This window comes from Aethina tumida, chromosome 3 (assembly GCF_024364675.1).
Source record: "Aethina tumida isolate Nest 87 chromosome 3, icAetTumi1.1, whole genome shotgun sequence".
Lineage (NCBI taxonomy): Eukaryota > Metazoa > Arthropoda > Insecta > Coleoptera > Nitidulidae > Aethina > Aethina tumida.
This window is the reverse complement of record NC_065437.1, coordinates 31,301,891-31,324,081: the sequence shown is the minus strand read 5'-3', so window position 1 is coordinate 31,324,081 and position 22,191 is coordinate 31,301,891. Positions and strand designations below refer to the sequence as shown.

The 22,191-nt window shown below is 30.7% G+C and overlaps 2 protein-coding genes across 3 annotated transcripts in view; both read left to right on the top strand.

The window, feature by feature from the left end:
- LOC109604180 (protein unc-13 homolog C-like) overlaps nt 1-6,008 on the top strand; it is a 49,448-nt gene extending 43,440 nt beyond the window's left edge. The window contains exons 18-23 of the mRNA XM_049965092.1: nt 21-378; nt 649-774; nt 1,780-1,878; nt 1,935-2,097; nt 2,165-2,291; nt 2,525-6,008. Of these exons, the coding sequence (XP_049821049.1) occupies nt 21-378; nt 649-774; nt 1,780-1,878; nt 1,935-2,097; nt 2,165-2,291; nt 2,525-2,689 (1,038 nt within the window). The 3' untranslated portion in view covers nt 2,690-6,008. The remainder of the gene's footprint in view (nt 1-20; nt 379-648; nt 775-1,779; nt 1,879-1,934; nt 2,098-2,164; nt 2,292-2,524) is intronic.
- A 275-nt stretch (nt 6,009-6,283) lies between these two features.
- Nucleotides 6,284-22,191, top strand: part of LOC109604181 (RNA polymerase II elongation factor Ell) — a 44,736-nt gene continuing 28,828 nt past the window's right edge. For both annotated transcript variants that reach the window (XR_007547564.1, XM_020020708.2), the window contains exons 1-2: nt 6,284-6,302; nt 7,095-7,294. Coding sequence is in view for 1 of the 2 variants with exons in the window: in XM_020020708.2 (XP_019876267.2) it covers nt 6,299-6,302; nt 7,095-7,294 (204 nt within the window). In the remaining variant the exon portion in view is untranslated. The remainder of the gene's footprint in view (nt 6,303-7,094; nt 7,295-22,191) is intronic.

Here is a 22,191-nt window from a genome sequence, read left to right as displayed (position 1 = left end):
AAACATACATTTTTTTGAAGATGATGTTCAAGAGTTTGACGGACAATGCAAAGAATCTGGCAGCCAATACCAAAATTGAGGACATGTCCAGGTTGTTTAAGAATCACATGAGTGGCAAACAGGATGTAAAAAACGCACTCAGTGGAGTCATGGACATATCCAAAGAGATGGAGAAGAATTTGTCTCCTAAACAGTGCGCCGTTTTGGATGTCGCCCTTGACACCATTAAACAATACTTCCATGCCGGCGGCAATGGTCTTAAGAAGGCCTTCCTCGACAAAAGTCCCGAATTACAGAGTCTGCGCTATGCCTTATCATTATACACACAAACCACGGATACTTTAATTAAGACTTTTGTCACCACGCAGGTTAATGAAGGTGAGTGTCATTGGATGCTTTTGGTTTTTTTAATCATTTACAGTTTAACACATCATCATTGGAACAGTGTGGCTCAGTTCGAGCTGTTTGTGGGCTATAATGAAGACTAACAAAGTAGTAGGTCTGTAATATAACAAAAATGATTCAAAAACAAGTATTACAGACATTTTTTACTATTTAGTTTTTATGTAATTCACAATTTCGCTCAAATTGGGAATTTTACTGTCCTCGACTGTAAACACTCATATTTATGTGACTCTTGTTATAAAGTGCCGCTAAACAATAAAGAGACAATGCTTCAACGGCAAATATCAATTGATCGAGATGAGACTGAAACCGGACTAGAAGCTCTGGAAGAACCATTGAAAGCTAAAAAACGAAGGGAAAGTCGGCCAGGTAGAGAGCTAAAATGCAAGACGCAAAAATTACTGCTAGTTCCAAGCATATTGCACTTATGCAAATTCATAGTACTTTTTAACTATATTTAGATGCAATCATAATCATTTGTAGGATTTTTACAAATATTGGCATCAAACTTTAGAGTTATCCAAGATTAAAGAGATCTTTAAAGAATAATTTATCAAAAGTAGTAAATAAAAATTAGGGTAGGTTAAAATAAGAAATCCATCATTTAATGTAGCATATAACTACAAGTTTTACTTGGAAACTTAAATTTTATGCCATTACCATCAAAAATCCTATGAATTTTAAACATTAATTATAGTATAGTTTTTAATGCTGGTAGCTTAGTTACTTAAAATATAGTTTTAAAAGTTTTAATAAAGTGAATACCCATTACTACGGCAAATTATATTCGCTAATTTTTAGTTATAATCAATAGGGTTAATTTGGTCTTTGATCTTAAAATGCAAATCAGATCAAAATAACTCTTTTAAGATGCAATTAAATTAGGACTATTTATAGTTTAATTGATTTTCTTCTAGATAATATAATAAACAATCTACTTAATATAGATAAACTATCTAGGATCCAACTAATGTTCTAATATGGCCTATCTGTGAAACTGTTAAACAATAGCACATTCTTCAATCACGGTTGATGAAAATGCATGTAAAAAATTCATAAAACAAAAATATATCACATTTTTTGTTCAGCAATATTTGAAACGCAACAAACTTGTTCTAATTGGTTTTGGAATTGGTTTTAAAAGCTTTTAGAGCATAATAACTAAATTACCATTTAGTTTACTTAAAATATATAATACAGGGTGCCCCAGTAAACAGTAAGATGCATGGTTATATCGAAGTTTTCTGGCAGCATGTGAGGAGTACAGTTCAATAATTAATAAAACCTGTATTTTATCATTTGTACACTAAAATGAAACTAAAACTTTTCTAAATCCACTTGAATAACACAAATGTTAACGAGTTTCACTTACAGATATGGTAGATGGACAAGAAGGTAGTGTGGGTGAAGTATCCATTCAAGTTGATCTTTTCACACATCCAGGAACTGGTGAACACAAAGTAACAGTGAAAGGTAAGCGCATCTGAGTATTCTTATATTACAGCATAATAATTGTTTTATATTTTTAGTTGTGGCTGCGAATGACTTGAAATGGAATGTGGTGTCGGGAATGTTTAGGCCGTTCGTCGAAGTCAACCTCATTGGACCGCATTTGTCGGACAAGAAGCGAAAAAATGCCACCAAATCAAAATCGAATCATTGGTCCCCCAAATACAATGATACCTTTAATTTGTACGTATTTTGAATTACATTAATAAATTTTATTCAGTTTGGAAATTAAAATGAACATTTATTTTAGCATTATTGGAAACGAGGAGCAATTAGACTATTACGAATTGCATATTTGTGTAAAAGACTACTGCTTTGCCAGAGAAGATCGTCTGGTCGGTGTAGCAGTAATGCAACTAAAGGATATCGTGGACAAAGTATGTTTATAGTTTCAATATAAATTTACAAACCAAACCAATTACACAATACTTACATAATTGTATTACAGAAATTTAAAGATTAAAGTGGGTTGCCTACTATTTGACTTCAAATATATAATATAAACAAATATATACTTCTTTAAGTACAGCTTAGTACTTCCTAAATATAAAATACAGACTAAAATTTATGAAATAATATGCATGTAAATACAAATTTAATATTTTTTCAGGGATCTTGTGCATGTTGGTTATCATTGGGTAAACGCATCCACATGGACGAGACTGGCTGGACCATTCTTCGCATCTTATCGCAACGCACAAACGACGAAGTGGCTAAAGAGTTTGTTAAGTTAAAATCGGACATTAGGCAAGAAAATCCCCTTCCAAACCAATGAGATGTTTCTCCCACATAATAACAGACTTATATTAAGTGACACTTAAAATAAACAGCTGTGTTCATATTTCATTACAAGCAGTGTAAAATAATTGTTGAATGGACCGTCCTTACTGACTGATGACGTAAAAAATTACATGCATCATAACATTTAATAATATATAATGTGCCTCCTCACCCGAACGTTTAAAACAAATTTATTAAAATGACATTCACTACATACACCAGTCTAGTCACACAACTTTTAAAAAAATGTAAAATACGCAATAATGTGTCATATTTACATTCCTCTCATATATTTGTACTTAAAATGTGATTCAACTAGCGTAAGAAAATTAAGTAATAAATATCATAGATATTTTTTTATGCATGAGGGATTTTAGATTGCGATTCATGTCAAACATGTTTTCGTTAATTTAACCAATCTCTTTCTCTTTATGCACAATAATAAAATTTGTGTTATATTTAAAAAATATATGAACTCTTTATACAGTGCTGGTGTACTAAAATATCTAAAATTGAGCCTTATATATTTTATTCATGCATTTCACTAAACTTTCGCTTTATATAAGTGTGGACTCTTCGCATTGCATTCTTCACTGTGATATTCAAGTACAGTGTGTATTTGTGTCGTCTGTGTTGTAACTATATGTCTCAAGAATCTGATATACATAATACGGCGTCGTTTTCTAGCATTCTATATCATCATACTTGATAAGGCATTTTTTCAAACACCTTCTAAACTTTCCTGAACTTTATTTGTAATATTATGGTTGATAATACTTCTTTTCTAAATTGTTGACTAAACTGATTGTATTAAATTGAGTTATCAGACAAAACTATTTTAATGAGTGTGACGAATTAAGATAATTTACGTAGATTAAATGTTCGAAAAAATGCCAGCAATTAAAATAATAATAAAACTACCACTGATAATACATATTTAATAAATCATCCAATATAAACGTCCTCTTAATTATCACTTGATAAAATTAGTGTTTCATAAAAGTGGGACTTGTAGTAATTGTAGCTTGACTAAATTATTAACACTTACTTTCAAACATAAACCTTTTATCAGTGGAGTTATCTAATCACCATCACCATCATGAATAAATTGACAATATTAAATAGCGTAATGAAATCATAGCAAGTGATTTTTGTATTATTATTTTAATACAGCTAAACAGTTTCATTTAATGTGCATTCTCTGTTTAGATGTAAGTCGTAGTTGATTGGAAAGTCGAGAACTGATTAGGTAAATAAATTAACACTAAAAAATTCTATTCATCTCTATCAATCATGATCTTCCATATACGTTACGTATCTAAGGTATGCGTTCAATCGATTGAAAATTGCTCTTTTAGTGGAGTACCTGGTTTAAATCTTTGATTGAAAGGATTTATACTATTGATAAATACGATTAAATATAATAAATGTATAACTTTATAAAGGTGGCGCAATCTCAAGCACAAATGTTGAATTTTTATCTATTCGTTATTCACGTTTTTTATTAATTTTAGTTAGTAATACCATAAAAAGCATGTTGACTTTTGTAATAATGAAATCGACGTACTTTTGACAGTGCCTTTAGATTTCGAGAAAGTCTATATTGTAATATCGTGTTATTCTCAATTCACGGCAATAAACTAAACACTGTTTAAATGTTAAGTATATATTCATAACTGTTGATAATATCAACAAAAGCGTATATACCACCATCAAAGAATTAAACAAGTAGATCCCCTAAATGATGCAATTCGTAGTATATCAACAAGAATAAAAAGTTTTGTACTTGCATTGACCTCACATGAGTGTTATATTGCACACTATAAACAATTTTTTAATTACAGTCGATCCATATTTATGCAAAAAGCGACTATTAAATTCAATACGTTATGAATATATCACAAACCCAATAAATGGATTCTAACTAAATCTGTTTTTATAATTAACGCTTTCTTCGTTTTATCTAATCTATTCCCTTAGAGTAATTCACGTTATTATGTTTTTAATGCACAGAAAATGCCAAAAAGTTCCTTTAATCGGTTAAAAACATAATAAATGATTAGGTTAATATTTCATCATCATATCCATTTCGGTGCTCTCAGTCCATATACATGTTAGACTGAAAAACAATAACATTCTTGACATTGCTACAATTTAATATACATACATGTTTAACCACAAAATTATATACTCAAGCCAAAATTTGCGCCATTTTCAACATATATTCCAAAATTAAATTATCAGTAAATAATGGAATTATCTCTAAGAATATACATTTTGGCTTATGTGTTAAATTTGTGGCCATTGTCTACTATTTTTCTTATTTATTGCTATATATCTTGAGAGGGCTTTTGACTAGGAGAAAAGTAAACGTTATGAAACATTTCTACATGCATAAAAATGTTTTCTAAAATCTCTATTTTTTTGACCTTTTTGAGATTCTAAATTTATGGTACTTTTATTATACGTTAATTGTTTCATGAATTTTGAGATATTTATATTTTCTCTTGTAATTATAATTTGTACAAATGTATATTTGCTGTATATTGTGGCAAAAGTACCAAATTTTAGAACAACTGTCGAAAAGTATTTGAGATTTGGAATGAATTGTTGAAAGTATTTCACGAAGAATTGACCGTTTTATCATTTTGCAATGACAATTTGTGAACTATTCGCATAAAATTGTAAAAATACATAAGACTTTTTGAATTACATGTTATGTATATGAACTTATTTTATGAAGATTTGCTGGTTAAGTCTGTTGTTTAAAATCGTACAAATTGTTAAGATAAAAAATTACCTGTACATGAATAGTTACATATTAACAGATTTTCTAGATTATATTCTATTCATAACTTAATGTAAATGTATTTAGAAACATGTCTTTTTTAATTTTATATAATTATTTTCACGAAAATGACCAAGCATGTAACGATATGTATAACCACAAATTTAAGTATATGTAAAAATTATGTTAATACGTAATTGTAAAATAAAAAAAATTAAAAACTGTCCTCCTAATCTAAGGACTTTTTATTATATAATGTATTCTTGTTAAACCATTCAAACTTATTTTTAGATTGGAAGGTTACTGTTGTAAATACATATTGCTGTAAAAACATTTTCAAATTATTATAATAACATGGACCATAGATACTTAATTTACTTATATATCCTTAGCCTATGAAAATGTACACATATGTATATATGCATTTACATACATCATTTTTATAGGCTATTATGTGTTTGTTACTGGGCATCAGCTCTTTGTAACATTATTTTATTTGTCAAAAATATACGCATTGAAAGCCTCACTGCAGTTTTTCTTCCTTTAACCACCTTTTGCATAAGAGCCAATTTAAATAATCCTAATAATCAATCATACATACATATATATGTTAGGTGAACTAATAAAAGAATTTGCTAAAGCATGAAGATTAAGTCATACCTGTATCCTCTACATCCTACCTTTTACAGCTATATTCAAAATACTAGGTATTCTAAATAAACTTGTAGTTTTGTTTACAGTAGTTTCATAGTAGTTGATGTGACAGCAAAGTGTGTGTTAGTGTCATACAACATAACATATATTTGGCTAGTGTTGATGAGTAAGTATATGTTAATACTATATTACAATATAAATGTTATAAATGAGTAAATATTAAACTATATGCAATATTATAGTTATATATAATAACTATAATATTGCATATAGTTTAATATTTAGTAATTTATAACTTATATATTGCATATACAACCCAACAAAATTATAATAGTACTGAGAAAAGAATTCAATTTTATTTACTAATAAATTTATTATAATGTTTTTATCTCACATTATCAAAGTAATATTATAAAAAAGTTGTTTATAAAATTGTTTGAACGCACTTGAATTATTAAACACTGATAAAAATAATAATTATCAATAAATGTAAATGAACAGATTTTACATGATTTTAATATATTTTATTACTGATAATTATGTTTATACTTACACCAGAATAACAACTAGAATTTAGAATTAACAGTTTTTAGGTTATATTTTTGTTTACAATTTTTCGTAGCTGTCAAAGTTTTACTTTCTGTTCCCTAGATGGCAATACTTGTACTTCAGATAATAAAATATTAAAATATTTTAATATTTTTCGAAAAACAGCATCAAATGTTATTACTATCAATAAAATTAAAACGACACAATAAATACTAAACAATGATATTATATTATTTATGTTTAAAGTTGATTGTTGCGTTTACCTCAGTGCAAAAACTAGTATTAAATTCAAAATATACATTTAATAAATTCATAAATTTGTAAAATTCGATGCTAAAACAGCATGATTTTGAAAAAAATCTATGAAAAACAATGCAGTTTTTATAGGGAATTTGTTTTTTGTTTCTAGTGAGTTGTCAACCTGCCAACGAACGTCAGCTGGTATCCGAGGAGATCGCAGTCCAATGGAGGACAGTCATGGCGGCCCTGTGTCCAGGTGTTCAGTATGGTTTATCTTCGCAACAAAATTTTGGTGAAAACAAAGACTTAATTTTTGTGAAACTAACGGATTCCGCTTTACGTGCAATAGAAGAATTTTTAAAAAATCAGGTGAGTTTTTACTCGATTTTCTTTTCGAATTTTTAGTAATACAATCTGTTGCCATCTAGTTAGATAAGTCGCCATATTCAGATGACTTATTAACCTATTATACTTTAGATTTAAAACTTGAATCAACGACCGAATGATTTGTTAATGGACGAGGCCTGTTCGTGCCCTCATTTTACCTAATATTTAATTTCGAGTTATGATTTTTTTATACTTCAACTGTCTCGCCACGTCAACATATTGTGCCGATTTATTTGATGATCCTCTCAAAATTAATTTTTTTAAATAAAAAATCCGTCGGGACACACCACAAACTTTCCACCCTGAAAATTTCAACGAAAAATTCCATCAAATAGAGATGCAATTCAACAAAATCAAATTCGCCATACATGGATGTGACTAAGTAATGTCGAGACATAAGAAAGTTTTTTCAATTTAATATTTCTTTAATCCTAGTTACATAATTTTATTTGCTAGTGTGATTATCTGTATTTTTCCCTTCTTTTCACCATGGAAAACCGTTTATAATGTTGCCGTCATAAAGTGATATTAGTTCAGCCCAAAAACCGACTTGTTTTGAACGGATCTGGGACTGAAGTGGACTAATAAATTGGGTTTTTTTCGTGCCGTAACAATTTTGGCTACAAAAGGATATATAATTATAAATGTCGGGCTATTACAATGAAAATAATTTAACGACTTTGAAAGTTATTTAGGACATGCTTGTGTCGTGCGATTTTTACCACATAAATATTAATATTACGATGCAAAATTCGATTGTAAACGTGTAATAGTTTTCGATTTGTACGTTTTTCCCATAAAAATGTTAGTATCTTCTTCAGCTGTTTGCTTTCACTCGCCGTAAGTGTTGGGAGAGATCTTGAAAATGGACAGTATCCTGGAATCGTGCCGTGTCCAAATTATTTTGGCGTGAAACTAAACGTGTAGACGATATTATTTTCGGTATTTTTATTTGGTTTTCGTTATAAATAGAACACGGTATATTGTTTCGTCAGGTACCATTTGTTTACAATGATAGTTATTAGCATACGCGTTCAATTTGTGGAACTGCGTTATGGTTAATTTTTAATTCGGAGTGTAAAATTGTTAAACGTGTTCGGTTGTCGTTGCTTGTTATTGATTCGTAAGTACTCGTATTGTTTTTCAACAAATATCACATCGAATCACTGTTGACATTACCCAATTGCGGATCAGATGTTTTTGACTTGTTTTTGTGGAATATTATTTTGTTTAATCTCGAGTATGTACACGTAAATCGTTACGAGAAAGTTTTTATTAATAGAATCAACCTATAAAAATATAACCTGCAAATTGAAGTGTAAATTATATTTCTGTTTGACACTTTTGTCAATAGTCAGCTGATACGTCAATTATTTGTGAATTTTGACATTGCTGCAATTTAATATACATACATGTTTATTTAACTATATTCATTTAACCAAATTATATCTCCAGTCATAATTTGTACCATTTTCAACATATATTTTGGCTTATGTGTTAAATTTGTGACCATTGTGTACTATTTTTCTGATTAATTGCTATTTATCTTCAGAGGGCTTTTGACTAGGAGAAAGACAAACGTCATGAAACATTTTTACATGCATAAAAATGTTTTCTAATATATCTTGAGACCTTTTTAAGAATTCTTAATTCATGGTACTTTTATTATATGTTTATTGTTTCATGAATTTTGAGATATTTATATTTTCTCTCGATTTGTCCAAATGTATATTTGCTGCATATTGTAGCAAAAGTACAAAATTTTAGAACAAATGTTGAAAAATATATATGATTTAGAATAAATTGTTTGAATTGGTTAAGTCTGTTTAAAATGGTACAATTTATTAAGATAAAAAATTACCTCTACATAAATAGTCACATATTAACAGGTTTTCTAGATTATATTCAATTCATAACATAAAAATATACCCTGCAATTTGAAAATTATAATGCTGTTCGTCACTTTTGTCAATGATCAGCTGATAAGTAAATATTATGTGATGAATTTTGCATAAATTTATGGCCAGTCATGTCCTGACAGAAGTATTAGCTTATCTTCCATATAATAACTTAAATACTCGTGTAGTTTATACTACATTTTGATTTAAAGATTGTGCGTAATCGTAAAGCTAATTTCATTAATTTATGTAGCACGCAACAAGCGAATTAGAGTGTGAAATATACCGCAAGAAGAAATGTCTTCGACTTTTAACAGTTAAGAAATATTTCGTGTAACTTGCTTTGAACAAACATTTTTAATCTAATGCATTTTATGTGCAATTCAGAAAGAAATAATTCCCAGGATGTTTATATATCAGTTTCCCACGTTTTATTGATAATTTATAGTGCGGTTTCCAGAACGTAACTTTACAGAGTTCTAAAATGATTGAAAACACTTTTGTTGACCGTAAAAAAAACTTGAGGGAGTCCTGTAAATATGAACATAAACCTTTATTCAAGGTGAATCCCCTGAAACTTTAAATACATAAATTTATCAATAATTACGCCATTTTGGCTGAATGCATGGTGTGAAAACGTGTTCCAAAGAATTGTATTATTTTCGAACAATACTAATGCACCTAGACAATGAAGTGTCGGTAAAATAACATTAATATTAAAACGGTTAGACGCGGATATTATATGTCATGGACGGTGTATCGGAATTACGCAAAAATTGACCGGCATCCGGGTTTAACAAATCAATTCCCCTATGACGATTTGGTTGAACAGTTATGTAAAATTGTTTATTAGGAATTTGAGTTTTAAAAAATGATTGCATCCACAATTGCGAACGGTTTCGAAGAAACTTGAATCAAACGAATTATGTTTACCACTTCCCAAGGTTGCCACAGGTGTCAATGTCATCTCAAGTGATTATAAGACTATTTGGGTTTATTATTTAAGAAATGTCGAGTCTCCATTGGATCATTAGTGAAATCCCAAAGTCGCCAAAATGCAAGTCTTCCCTTGTTTACATTAAACGAGCCGACAGTAAAACGTATTATTTGTTAATTGCAAAACGTTTATGTGCAATAATATTTATTTCAATCAGTCACAGACATAATGCACGGTACTGTTTTATGATTTATGGCATCTGTTACGACCGCAGTAACCAAAGAAAATTACATTTTGCGTCTACAGATCTCGTGTTTCTTTAATACCTTCTCGATGTGGTACTATTGATTGGTTGATATTAATTTGGGAACCAAAAATAAACAATATTTTTAATAATTTCCATTTAACCTTACAATTATCTGACAACCTCATTAATAAACAATTAGTACGATACATTTATAACCTCGATTATAAAGAGACAAAACGTATATTTCGAACATTGACCATTTGTTAAGGGTATGATTTTTCTACTTTTTTAATCGATGATTATAGATTTAACAACTCCGAAATATGTTACTTGTACATCTAAATGAGAAATTTCATGTAAATTTACAAATAAATATTAAAAATAAACAGTATTATATAATTAAATCCCAGGAGTGGGGTCTAAGATTTTACCATTCCAACCGAACTATATTTATATTTATTTATATGTATGTTGCGAGCAGTTAAATTAGAAAACGTTTTAGCCAGATATGCATATTTGGACAACTGGTTTGTGTTAGAAGTGGAACTTTTTTAAGTATTAATTATATTTGAAATTAATAATTTTTTTGTAACTAAAAGTTCCTGTTATCTCATTATTTCGTCTATTTATTTATTCTTCAGTTCTTCAAAATGAATTCTATAAAAATTGTACAAGTTATTAACATAAAACGAATATTTACACTTATTAACCATTACTTATTGTAATATTTCAGGTTTTAATGAATAGATATACAGATACGAACCATTTTTTGTAAATTAAATTTTTTCTTAATTTTAAAACAATATATCACAGACATTCAAAACATTCTAAACAAAAAAATATTTAGAAAATATTATGAATATATCGACTTATTGCAGCGAAGATAAAATAATATGGTCATAAAATTGTCAAACTGATTTGTTAATTAATTATTAAAATGATTTTCACATATTATCCGTTTAAATGATCAGTCACTAATTGTGTTACGATATCATTTTCGTGCCAACCGCTTTTTATAAAATATAAAATTGACCTCTGGCTGCCAATGTGAACCGAAATTCCAAATTTGAAGTGATATACGAGTTATTTTTAATCGATACACGTGTTGAGAACTGTTTTATTGATACCAACATTATATCGCATTGTTAATAAAACTCATATAGTTAATTTTTTAATATCAATGTATATTTTATTAATTAAGAAGTACCACCGTAGGCGTACTATCGCGTTCATAAGTGGTCTGCCACTTCAATGACGTCAGGCCGTAAACGGTCACATTCTGTATTACCGTGCACTACCGTCTCGGCAGTGCACGGTAATACAGAATGTGACCGTTTACGGCCTGACGTCATTGAAGTGGCAGACCACTTATGAACGCGATAGTACGTATAATTGTACATATCACGAAACATCGGTAATAAGTAGTTGTTTGACAATTTACAATAAGATTATTGTCGTAATCCCCAATTAATCAGCCGCAATCGAACCCACACCTCGACCAACGACAATTTTAAAATTGGAAGCGTCGAAGGCCAAAAACAGAAACCATAAACGTTTTATCTCACGGGTTAAACATCCCGAATGGCAGTACCGAACTTGTTTACCTGGAGACAGGGTCAATGGGATGCGGATTCGTTGGTAGTTTTCGGCTTCTTGCACATTGTGTGTGTGTGTGATGCCCGAGAGGAAATAAATACGTTACACAAACCTGTTGTTGTCGTCGGGTCAGGTACATTTTCGTAACATCTGCCGCAAATGCACATGGGACACACGAGTCTCTCTCGAGGGGGGTTATGTGCCTCTGCTATCCCGAACGTTGCATCCACCCTGTGTTTTTTGGTTCGAATCATCGTACGATTAGATTTGGATTCGTGTGCGTTGTGGGACGGGAACTGGTCTTGTCGTGATTTCAGTTCTATCGTTTCTTGTTTTGTTGACGGCGTTCCAACATTATTTACCAATTTGTGTTATTTTATTTAGGAATCCGACGGAATAATTAAGAAAGTTTCAAGGCAGCGGCAGGTTACGAAACTGAGTTTGTACAACTTTCGGATTTTTTAACCGCTCGGACTAGTACTCGCGATTTTACATGCTTTATTGGATAATTGGATAAACAATTAGTACACGCGGTCTACGACATAAAAATGTGCTAGAATTATGGTTTTTATTCAAAATTTTGCAACTTGAAGTAATTAATAAAAATATAATTAACACTGGTACTCGGTAATGTATGTAAGTGTTCATGCATAGTCAAATTATGCTAATAATTTTTTCATATAAATCACCATTAATATTTAATTTATCCTGTTTAATATTTAAATTGTACGTGTGTATATTATTCAGCGAACGTGATCATTTCAGTTTATAATAACTTTTTTTAAAAAATACATAATCTGTTATGTTACAGTTACATTGTTATAAAGCCGTCGGTGCGTAATTACCACACTGTTTTAATTTCTGGAATTTATTTCGTAATTAATAAAATAACTTTCACTTAATAGTACTTCTACATTTCCAATTCACGAGCAACAAACAAAGCCTCCAAAGAACTGAAGATCGTCTGGTGGTAAAATTTAGAGAAAAACAAAATTAATCTGCCCAAACCACTGAATTGCTTCAAAACGCTCTCCACGTTTGACCTTGAAACATGACAGGTCGTAATTTAGTATCAATTAATTGCAGCAATGCAAAGCATTATTGTAGACCTGTGGTTGTTCAATGGGTTTCGCAATGCTCTAATTAAATTTAATAAAGTCGGAACGATTCTCCGCCCTCCGCAAGTTTTTGTCCATAGAAGAAAGATTGTGGTTTTCTTGTAAAAAGTGAATTGTTTAAAAAAAGTGCCCGGATTTTTATTGTGGTGTAGTTTCTTTTAATACAATTTTATTTGGACATGCGTCACATCCGGTTGAAGTTGAATTAAACATAAAAAAATATATTTTCGTTATTATTCGTTTGTTAGAATTGTATTAAAGTAATGATGGAACAAATAATATAATATGCAAATTCTGTAACATTGTCCAGTCGTTATTTAACCTTGTATGTGGAAAAACAATTATCCACATCTAGCAGATAATTCTTTCAAAATGTATTTCCCATAAACGTTCTCGCAATTTTTACATGTCAAGACGTAAAATTATCACATCCGTCATAATTGAATCGTAAAAACTGTGCTTGTAAAAAATTTCCATACGCGAATAAACACCAAATAAGCGGCGAGATTTAATGAGTTGTTTGCATACGATTTTGCATGCAACGTTCAGTTCTATAGTTCCATCTAAATTGTTTTGTTCGAGTGTGTGTACGGTTCATCAGGCGATGAACCGAGATTAACGTGTTTTTATCTCAGAAATCGAGGGATTATACATACTATTTTAATCTATTATCAGTGACCTTAGAAAATTTGTTTTAAGGTGGATGAGGACTATATACAGATTTTAAATTTAAAAATATTTTTTGTATCATTAAAAGTCTATATAGTTCATAATTAATTAGAATGCACCAATCAACATATTTTACGGTCAAAAAAGAGAAAAAATGATTTGAGATGATGAAAAAAATTGGTTTTTCATTTAATTTTACATCCTTTATAAAAAATATAACATATTTAATCGATGTAATTATTAAAAATATCTTTCTAGGTGTACAGATCAACAAGCAAAGGATATATTAAAAATATTTGAGAATATCGGAAAGTGTCTTAGTTACATTAATAGTTATTTTTTAGTGCTATCAAGCTGCAATTTTGTCTGTATACTATAATAATAATTCATGCACTTTTAAAAATATATTAACAAGAACTAATCTAAGAAAAAATAACGATGTTTCTTAATTTTATCTTAAACTAATATGAAAAAAGGATATTAAATTTAGTAGAATATTTATATATTTCATAAAATTTATTTTTACCATTTTTTTTTTGTTAGAAGCAACTTATTTTTCGATCCATTCATTCTATTATATCTGTAATGTTAATTAAATATGAGATATAAAAGAAAAAATTGTTTCTCAATTTTAAATAAGCCACACAGTATAAGGTTAATCACATCATAGATTAGTGAGTTCATCTCTAATGACAAACTGAGCATTTAAGGTGGTCAGAAGTCTCGCTATTTTCCACACAATATTGCTCTTGATTAGCTCTTTTAGACTTGTAACAAGTTAAATTATATGGCGTTTGTTTATCGTGCATTTTTATGTCGACGAAACAAAATGAACTTGCAGATAATCTACGACCTTTTGTCATGTATTATACTTGGAATAATTGCTGATTTCATAATTAATTAACAGTCGTATCGTCGAAAATCACACAAATACGAAGTAATTGGATTCGTTGTATCCCACTGTTACGGGGAAATTTTGTTTTCGTAGCAGTTTAAAATGATTTAAGCGACAAAATTATTTATTATTCACTTAAAGGCGTTTTAATTAAAATGATACCGAATGTAAATACTAGTACAAGAAAACCACGTAATCTATTTAGAACAGATTTATTTCTTTGGGTTTACCTTGAAACTTTCTGGGGATTCATTTATAAGCGGCAAGTCAGTTAATCCAGGTTTATTTATGTTCTGATATAATTTACATGGAAGTTTTTAAGCGTCGCGTTACTTACCCGACTTAATATTAATATAGTATTGATTTTTTAATTTTACCAATTATTTAATTTGTAACTGAACGCAATTTTCCACTTAAACAATTGAAAATTTAATTAACAACACCATTTTATACGCATGAATAAAATCATTTTTGTTCGATTACACGCTTCAGTGATACAAAATTCTCCGGGGGGCCGAAATATTGTACGTTCACGGAATACTCCCTTCACGTCGTCTTTTAAACTGGAATTGATCGTCGAGTAGGCGGTGAAGTTTTTGTTCCTTTTTCGAAAGTGGTCGGCGGCGAACCACTTTCGTTTTTTAAAATTTCTTCCGGTGAGATTTCTAGGTTGAGAAATGACATCAAAATGTGCGGAATTCGTGGCAACTGATTCCTACAGGTCGATATTGCTGTAAACGTACTTTAAAATCACGTCATGTTTGGTCGCCCCATAAACATAAATATTATTTTTATAATGTAGATAAATGATAAGGATAATTTACTGTCCAAATCGGGATTCCCCATAAATCAGACGAAAACAAACTTCTTCGAAACAACAAGTGAGGTTTTTATTCGCTTATTGTTTTAGACACACTCACAGACTTTACACACACACACACACACACACACACCTTGTCAGTCTAGTCTTGTTTGACCTATTTGGTCTGGTGAACTAAAATTTGTTTCATTTAAACGCACCTTGATGAGAATATTAATATTCTCATGAAGGTCGCCGTTCTAAACGAGCCAGCAAATCTTGTTGATTTCAATTGGGGAGTCAGGATTTTTTTTAACATTTTCCTATAATAATATCCGTTTTATCTAACACTGGAGATTTTTTTAATCGTTCGAACATCGGGTTATTATTAGCGGAGCGCGACCGAATTGTGTGTGATGGGGATTTCCAAATTGCCTCGACTTTCCAAATAGATATAAATCACCGTAACACGTTCTTTGTTTTACATATTCCAATTACCTTATGTCTTACTCATGGTTAAAGTCGCATGCATTGTTAATTTGAGTTATCGATTGGATGTGACGTTAATGCCAATTTATTTATCGTGTTTCTGGAAATGATTATACCGTTTTCAAATTACTAAAACTAAGTGTTAATAATTAAGTAATATTTCTGATACATTGTATTTTTGTTTCAGGTAATTATTACAAAATATTGTGTGCGCGAGATAGGTGAGTAATTAATCGAAAAGAATGTTTACGGCGATAAGGTTTCAATGAACCCGATTTCCTCCACGTTATTTTTCTCCCGATTATTCGTTTGCGTTTGCAAGCGTGTTGTTTATTCGAGAAACGAATTTTACGCAACAGACATTTGCTATGCGGATAATTGTAGTGTTTGTGATTAAGTAATTTGTAATAACCAGCGTAGTATTTCAGTGTGTATGTTAATTGAAAGGAAAAATAATTAACTTTGGTCGATTAAAAATCAGCAAGGTTTTTACGCATTTTTGTTTGCCGTTTAAAACGGCTCAAAAAATCTGCTTTGTTTTATGATAAATTACTTTTTATGGTGCCAGAAATGCTTTCTGTAATTTGCCGTTAATTGTGATCACGAACGAATTACTTGTTTAATTATCAGACAAACGGCAAATTGAACTCGAAATCCTTCCATATCCTGTTTGCTTACAATACGATTTTCTCTTATTATTTTTATTTCAATTATGCACTTTTTACGTCGGTAATTTAATTTTGGATCACTTTAATTGTGTGAAATTCAAACAGTTTCAACAAGTTATATAATTGATCTGTCTCAAATATTGACAATGTTAATATCAAGAGAAAGGTTCTACATTATAAAAACTCATGAATACCATAACTTTCAATTGTTAAATACAATCAACAAATCTGAGGCAACACCTTCGATTTATTTTACGTGTTGTAATCGGCTGTGAACCTTCAAGGATGCATCCAACGGAAATACCTAAAATGCACTTATAGTTAGTCACGACAGATAAAAATTGAAAATTTAATTATAAAATAGACAAGGCACAACTACTGAAACTGTGTTCTATGATATCTAATCTTGAGATACCATAAACTCGTGACGATGGAGACTCGGAATAACATTACATTAGACAATTTGGCATTTTGATTGGTGTTGTAATAAAGTCGTTTACATAAAGGCCTTCTCAATGTTACATTACCTGTATTATGACATTCACTTCATTTAATAATTCTCGGTCCTGTAATGCTTCTATTTGCACACTGAATATTCATTTGGTGTGAATTCTGAAATTCATGTGGAGGACGTGTACCTTTTGTGTTTATTTATAATTTGAATTGTCACGCTTTTAGGTATGTTTCGTCATTGTCCTGTGTTTGGGTCAATTATCTCAAATGTCGTTATTTCATTATGATTATAAGATATTTACGATTTTTTTACACTCATCTTTAGTGTGTTAATATTTTAATTACAAGTAATGTCGTTACTAACTTTGGTCGGTTACATCTGGACGTGTTGTACGCTTGTATCTGATAAGATAAAAACTAAACCACTTGTATCACACTTCTCTAAAACCCAATATTTTTTTTCAATTCATTTCAATTTCACAACAACGAGTTTTATGTTTGGGAAGCTTCGGGTTGCAACACACCATCTTTAACAATACTAATTGATTGCACAGATAAAGTTTATTACCAGCGTCTAGTTTCTGTAATTAACTCGAGTCGATTCCATTGTTCCATCTACAGGCAGAAATTGGATTTCAACTGCACGATATGTCGCGGTTTTGTTTCCAGACAAACCGTCCAATCGAATTCAAGTTGCCATTACTCTCTTACGTACGAATTCAGTTTAATTTTTTGTTGTGTTTCGTCTGGTGTTTTCTAATCATATCGGCGTTATTCGTTTGTTTATGTTTTCTGTTAAATGTGACCTTAATCCGTATCGGTTGCTTTAATTTTGACGAAATCTCAAACGTGTGTTTTTTGTTTGTCTAGCTAACTTGTGGTTTAAATCGACATAAAAAGCTTTCAAATTCAAATTCGCCCGTAATTTTTTGTAATTTAATCGCTTAACTTTAAAGATAAAATTACCTAAATTCGAACTTCAATAACTCGAATTTTTGATAACTCGAAGCAAATTGGTTGGCAATGGTGTCCAAGGTGAAAATTATAAGTAATTTTTGCTGGATAATGATGATTATTCGAATATCTTGATAACTCGAACTACATATTTGGCACAACTTAGGTAAACTCCTCGAGGTCTTTCCTTTCCGATGAGACGTGTCTTTGCCCTGTCAGCAAAAATTCTAAGACCAATTATCAATTGATTAGAGTAATGCCGGAGACTCCCATAATTTACTTTTGGGGTGTTTAAATGACTTTCAGGATCTTAAATTCTAAATGGAAGTACATTTTACAAAGGTTTTTATCAATTAAATGTCTCCAATTAAATACTTAATTATCGCTACTAGGCTTCGTGTGAGATAACCTATGTATGAAAATATTGACAATCAGAAATAACTGACTTTTTTGCATTAAAATAAAGACTTCATAATAATAATAATGTTGATTGTATTGTGTATTACATCTTTTATTGGTTTCAATTTTATTTTTAACAAGTAGTGTACTTCAGCAGTATATTTTGTAATATCTAACTTAATTTATACTTACATGATAGATAAATGTACATTTATAACTAGAATTTTTATTTGTGTCAAATCATAGTTCAAGTCATCAAAGTTCGAATCTAATTAATTCACCAAAGATAGTTAAAAACATAATATTTTTAATTTTCTAACACAATTGTCTTATCAAAAAAATCAGTTTTTATTCTAATTCATCAACTAAATCTATATTTAAGATATTTTTTTTATTTATCTTCAAAATATTTGTTATATTTTTTTGCAAACATCATTTTATTATATAACTTAAAATAAAATGGTAGTAAAACGAAACATAAATATGTTAGTTCCACTTTGGCACAATGGAAGTCAATAAATTGAGTATTAAAAGATAGAGAAATTTAATTTTAACAAATTTTAAAACAAAATTATATAAATAAAACAATAATATTGCCAAACTAATGTATGAAAATGTCGACAAAGCTATTCTGGAATTGTTTAATTGTAGCTTTGTTTGAAAATGAATATAAAAATCCTTTTGTCAAATACTAACTACTAACTTTTTTTGCATTAAAAGACAAACTTTACATAATATATTACATAATGTTAATAATAATATTATTTGTATTGTGTATTACATATCTTATATATTTTATATAGTATGGTACTTTAGCAGTATCTTTTCTGGCTTAAATCATACATGATAAATACACATTTATAACTTTCTACGTATTATTTTCTTTAATAAGTTTTATAACTCAATTTTTTATAACAAATCATGGTTCGAGTCATTGAAGTTTGACTATAATTAATTCGCCCAAGGTAGTTAAAAAACATGGTAATTAATTTTTATTTTCAATGTCTTATCAGAAAATTCCATTTTTCTTCTAATTCATCAATTAAATCTGTATTTAAGATATTTTGTTATTTAAATTCCGAATATTTGCTATATTTTTTGTTAACACCTTTTTATTATACATCTTAAAATAAAAAATGAAATAAAATAAAACATGAAACGTGAATAAAATCTAGAAAACGATAATTTCACTTTGGTTCAATGAAAGTCAATAAATTGAGTATCAAAAAGATTTAATTTTAACAAATTTTAAAGCAAAAAATATAAATAAAACAATATTGTTAGATTAAAATAAATTAAATTGATAAATCCTGATATCCACTTAAATTACAAAATTATCCTAATGTTTTTATCACATCCCTTTTTAATGATATCTAATTTGATTTCAAGTGTGTACAACATCAGGTTTCCATTGAGTGATTGATTGATTGATATTTTACTGGCAAACATAATTAGTAATAAGCGTTTGCATCGATCGGTTCGCAAATTATGTCGACAACTGTTTTGATTTGCGGTTGTAATTTTCACATCCGTCGGTGTCCTGCGGTGGAAACACCCAATAATAGTCACACTTTTATCAGCAAAACGAACAACACAGAACCGACTGATAAGGTATGAAAGTGTGGTTTTCAAGAAATATTTACTTGAAAACACGTAGTAATGACCCCAACTCTGACATCGGCCGTAAATATGATCTCAGGCCGAACTGGCCGCAGTATGTTCTGGACAAATTTCTGGTTGTTTTCAATCTATTTTTGGCCCGTATCTGTCTGTCGATCGTTGCGGATGCTGTCGAAGGTCCCCACCTTATTTTTTTTATTCACAAACTACCAGCCTGTTGTGCTCCCGTGTACGGGCTCTCGCACAATATCATTAGCGGCGGGGGTCAAGGGCATGACGTAACTGACGCACACATAAACATAATGGAGAAACGGCACCGGTTCACGCACGTACCGTCAGGATGTGTGTGTATGTGTGGAAAATGCATCCCGTCCCCCAGCCCCCAGCCGTTGTCGGCGTGTTTTTCGGCGGCGCAAGCGGAACAGATTAAATAAACCATAAACTGCACGCAGCACGGAAAGATGACTCGCCGTCGGGGTGTTTTTTGTTCCGTCGCCTTTCGCTGGAGAAGTGGGGAACTGTTATTTATCTGGACGTTTTTCTTTAAGTGTATCACACAGACACACACACATGGCTAATCCTAAATCAACCTGAAATACAATTCTCGACGCGTTCAAACGATTGCCGTCCATAAATCCGGTGACCTCTTGAGGCCACGAAGAGACGCGATTAGATCGCCCACCAATTGACCGGCTAGAGGGGCGAAAATTGAGCGCAAACTGGTTTCGTTGTTGTCTTACGTCAATTGGGTCAACAGTTTTGATATTTTTTTCCATGGGCGTCATGACAGCGTTCTGCAGCGGGCTATTAATTGGGGATAATTATCGTTTGCGCCTCCAATACTGCCGAACGTTGTTGTTACCAACGCGCATTGATTTTACGTCACCGTGTGATGCAGAAACCGTTTAATAAATCTGATAAAACTGTTTGACCTACACACGTTATCTCGTGCAATAGTGATTTTTTATCATTAAACCAACACGCTGCACAACGATTTTGCATATGTTCCGTCGCAAATTGTGTTTTGCGGAGAGGAACAATAATCGAGGGTGTTGCGAACAGACGTGGCACTTAGTTAAGTGAAAACGATTGTCAGTCGTTAATCTGAAAAGCCGGGGATTACTCGATTACGTTTCGCCTGCAATTCGAAAATGGCGACGGTGAAGAGGCAAATTCGTTCATCTCAAATTGCTCGGATGCAACGTACGTGACGAGGAGTGCGTAGGAACTGGTTGGACGTGAAAGTCGTTAGTATTACGTTCCAAGCGTTAGGACTGATATATCTCCAAAAAAGAAAAAACGCACGACAGGCACATATTACGGGCGTGTTCCCCTGATACACACTTAAGTCATTAACTGCCTTTATCGGCTACGGCGTTGGGAATTAAATCATCGGCCGCATCTGTTTTGATTTCTAGTCAGGCCACCGTACTGTGACGTTGTCGAACGGATGCGGACGGATATTGGGAAGCGAGGCTCCGAGACGTGTAGTTCCGAGGTGGAACAATAAACGATTTAGAGCTATTAATTTGCAACTTTCACGTCGTAGAAAAGAAAAAAACGCCGCAACCGTACAGCAGGTTATCCGTTCTCGTTGGAGGAGCTATTATACCAATGATTATGTTTCAGCAAATGATAAGAATGTCGCCCTCCAGCTTTCCTTCATCATTTTTTGATTTTAGATTATTATTTTCGTCAGCATTCTAAAGAATTTGATATTAATAATATATAACAGATAAATACATATCAAGTTTACAACTATAAAAATTTTATGATATTTTAAATATCTTCCATACATAAAGAACGCACACAATAAAAATAATTCTTAAATTTGCTTTATAATAAATTATTAACAAAAAACAATTATTTTAAAAAATGTTTTAATAGGCTTAAGAAAATAATACAGATAACAAATAGTGGTAAATAATTATTTCATGTTTAATTATATAAAAAATTAATTTAGACAGATGTAGAAACCATGAGTTTTTACTGTTTTTATTTATTATTTAATAATTATACATTTTTAACATCGCCAAATATGTTGAATAAATTTCATTCTGAAAATGTGGCCAATAGAAATAAAATTGTTATATTTTTACAGGTCTTAACAATCCAATATTTGTAGATAATCATAAAA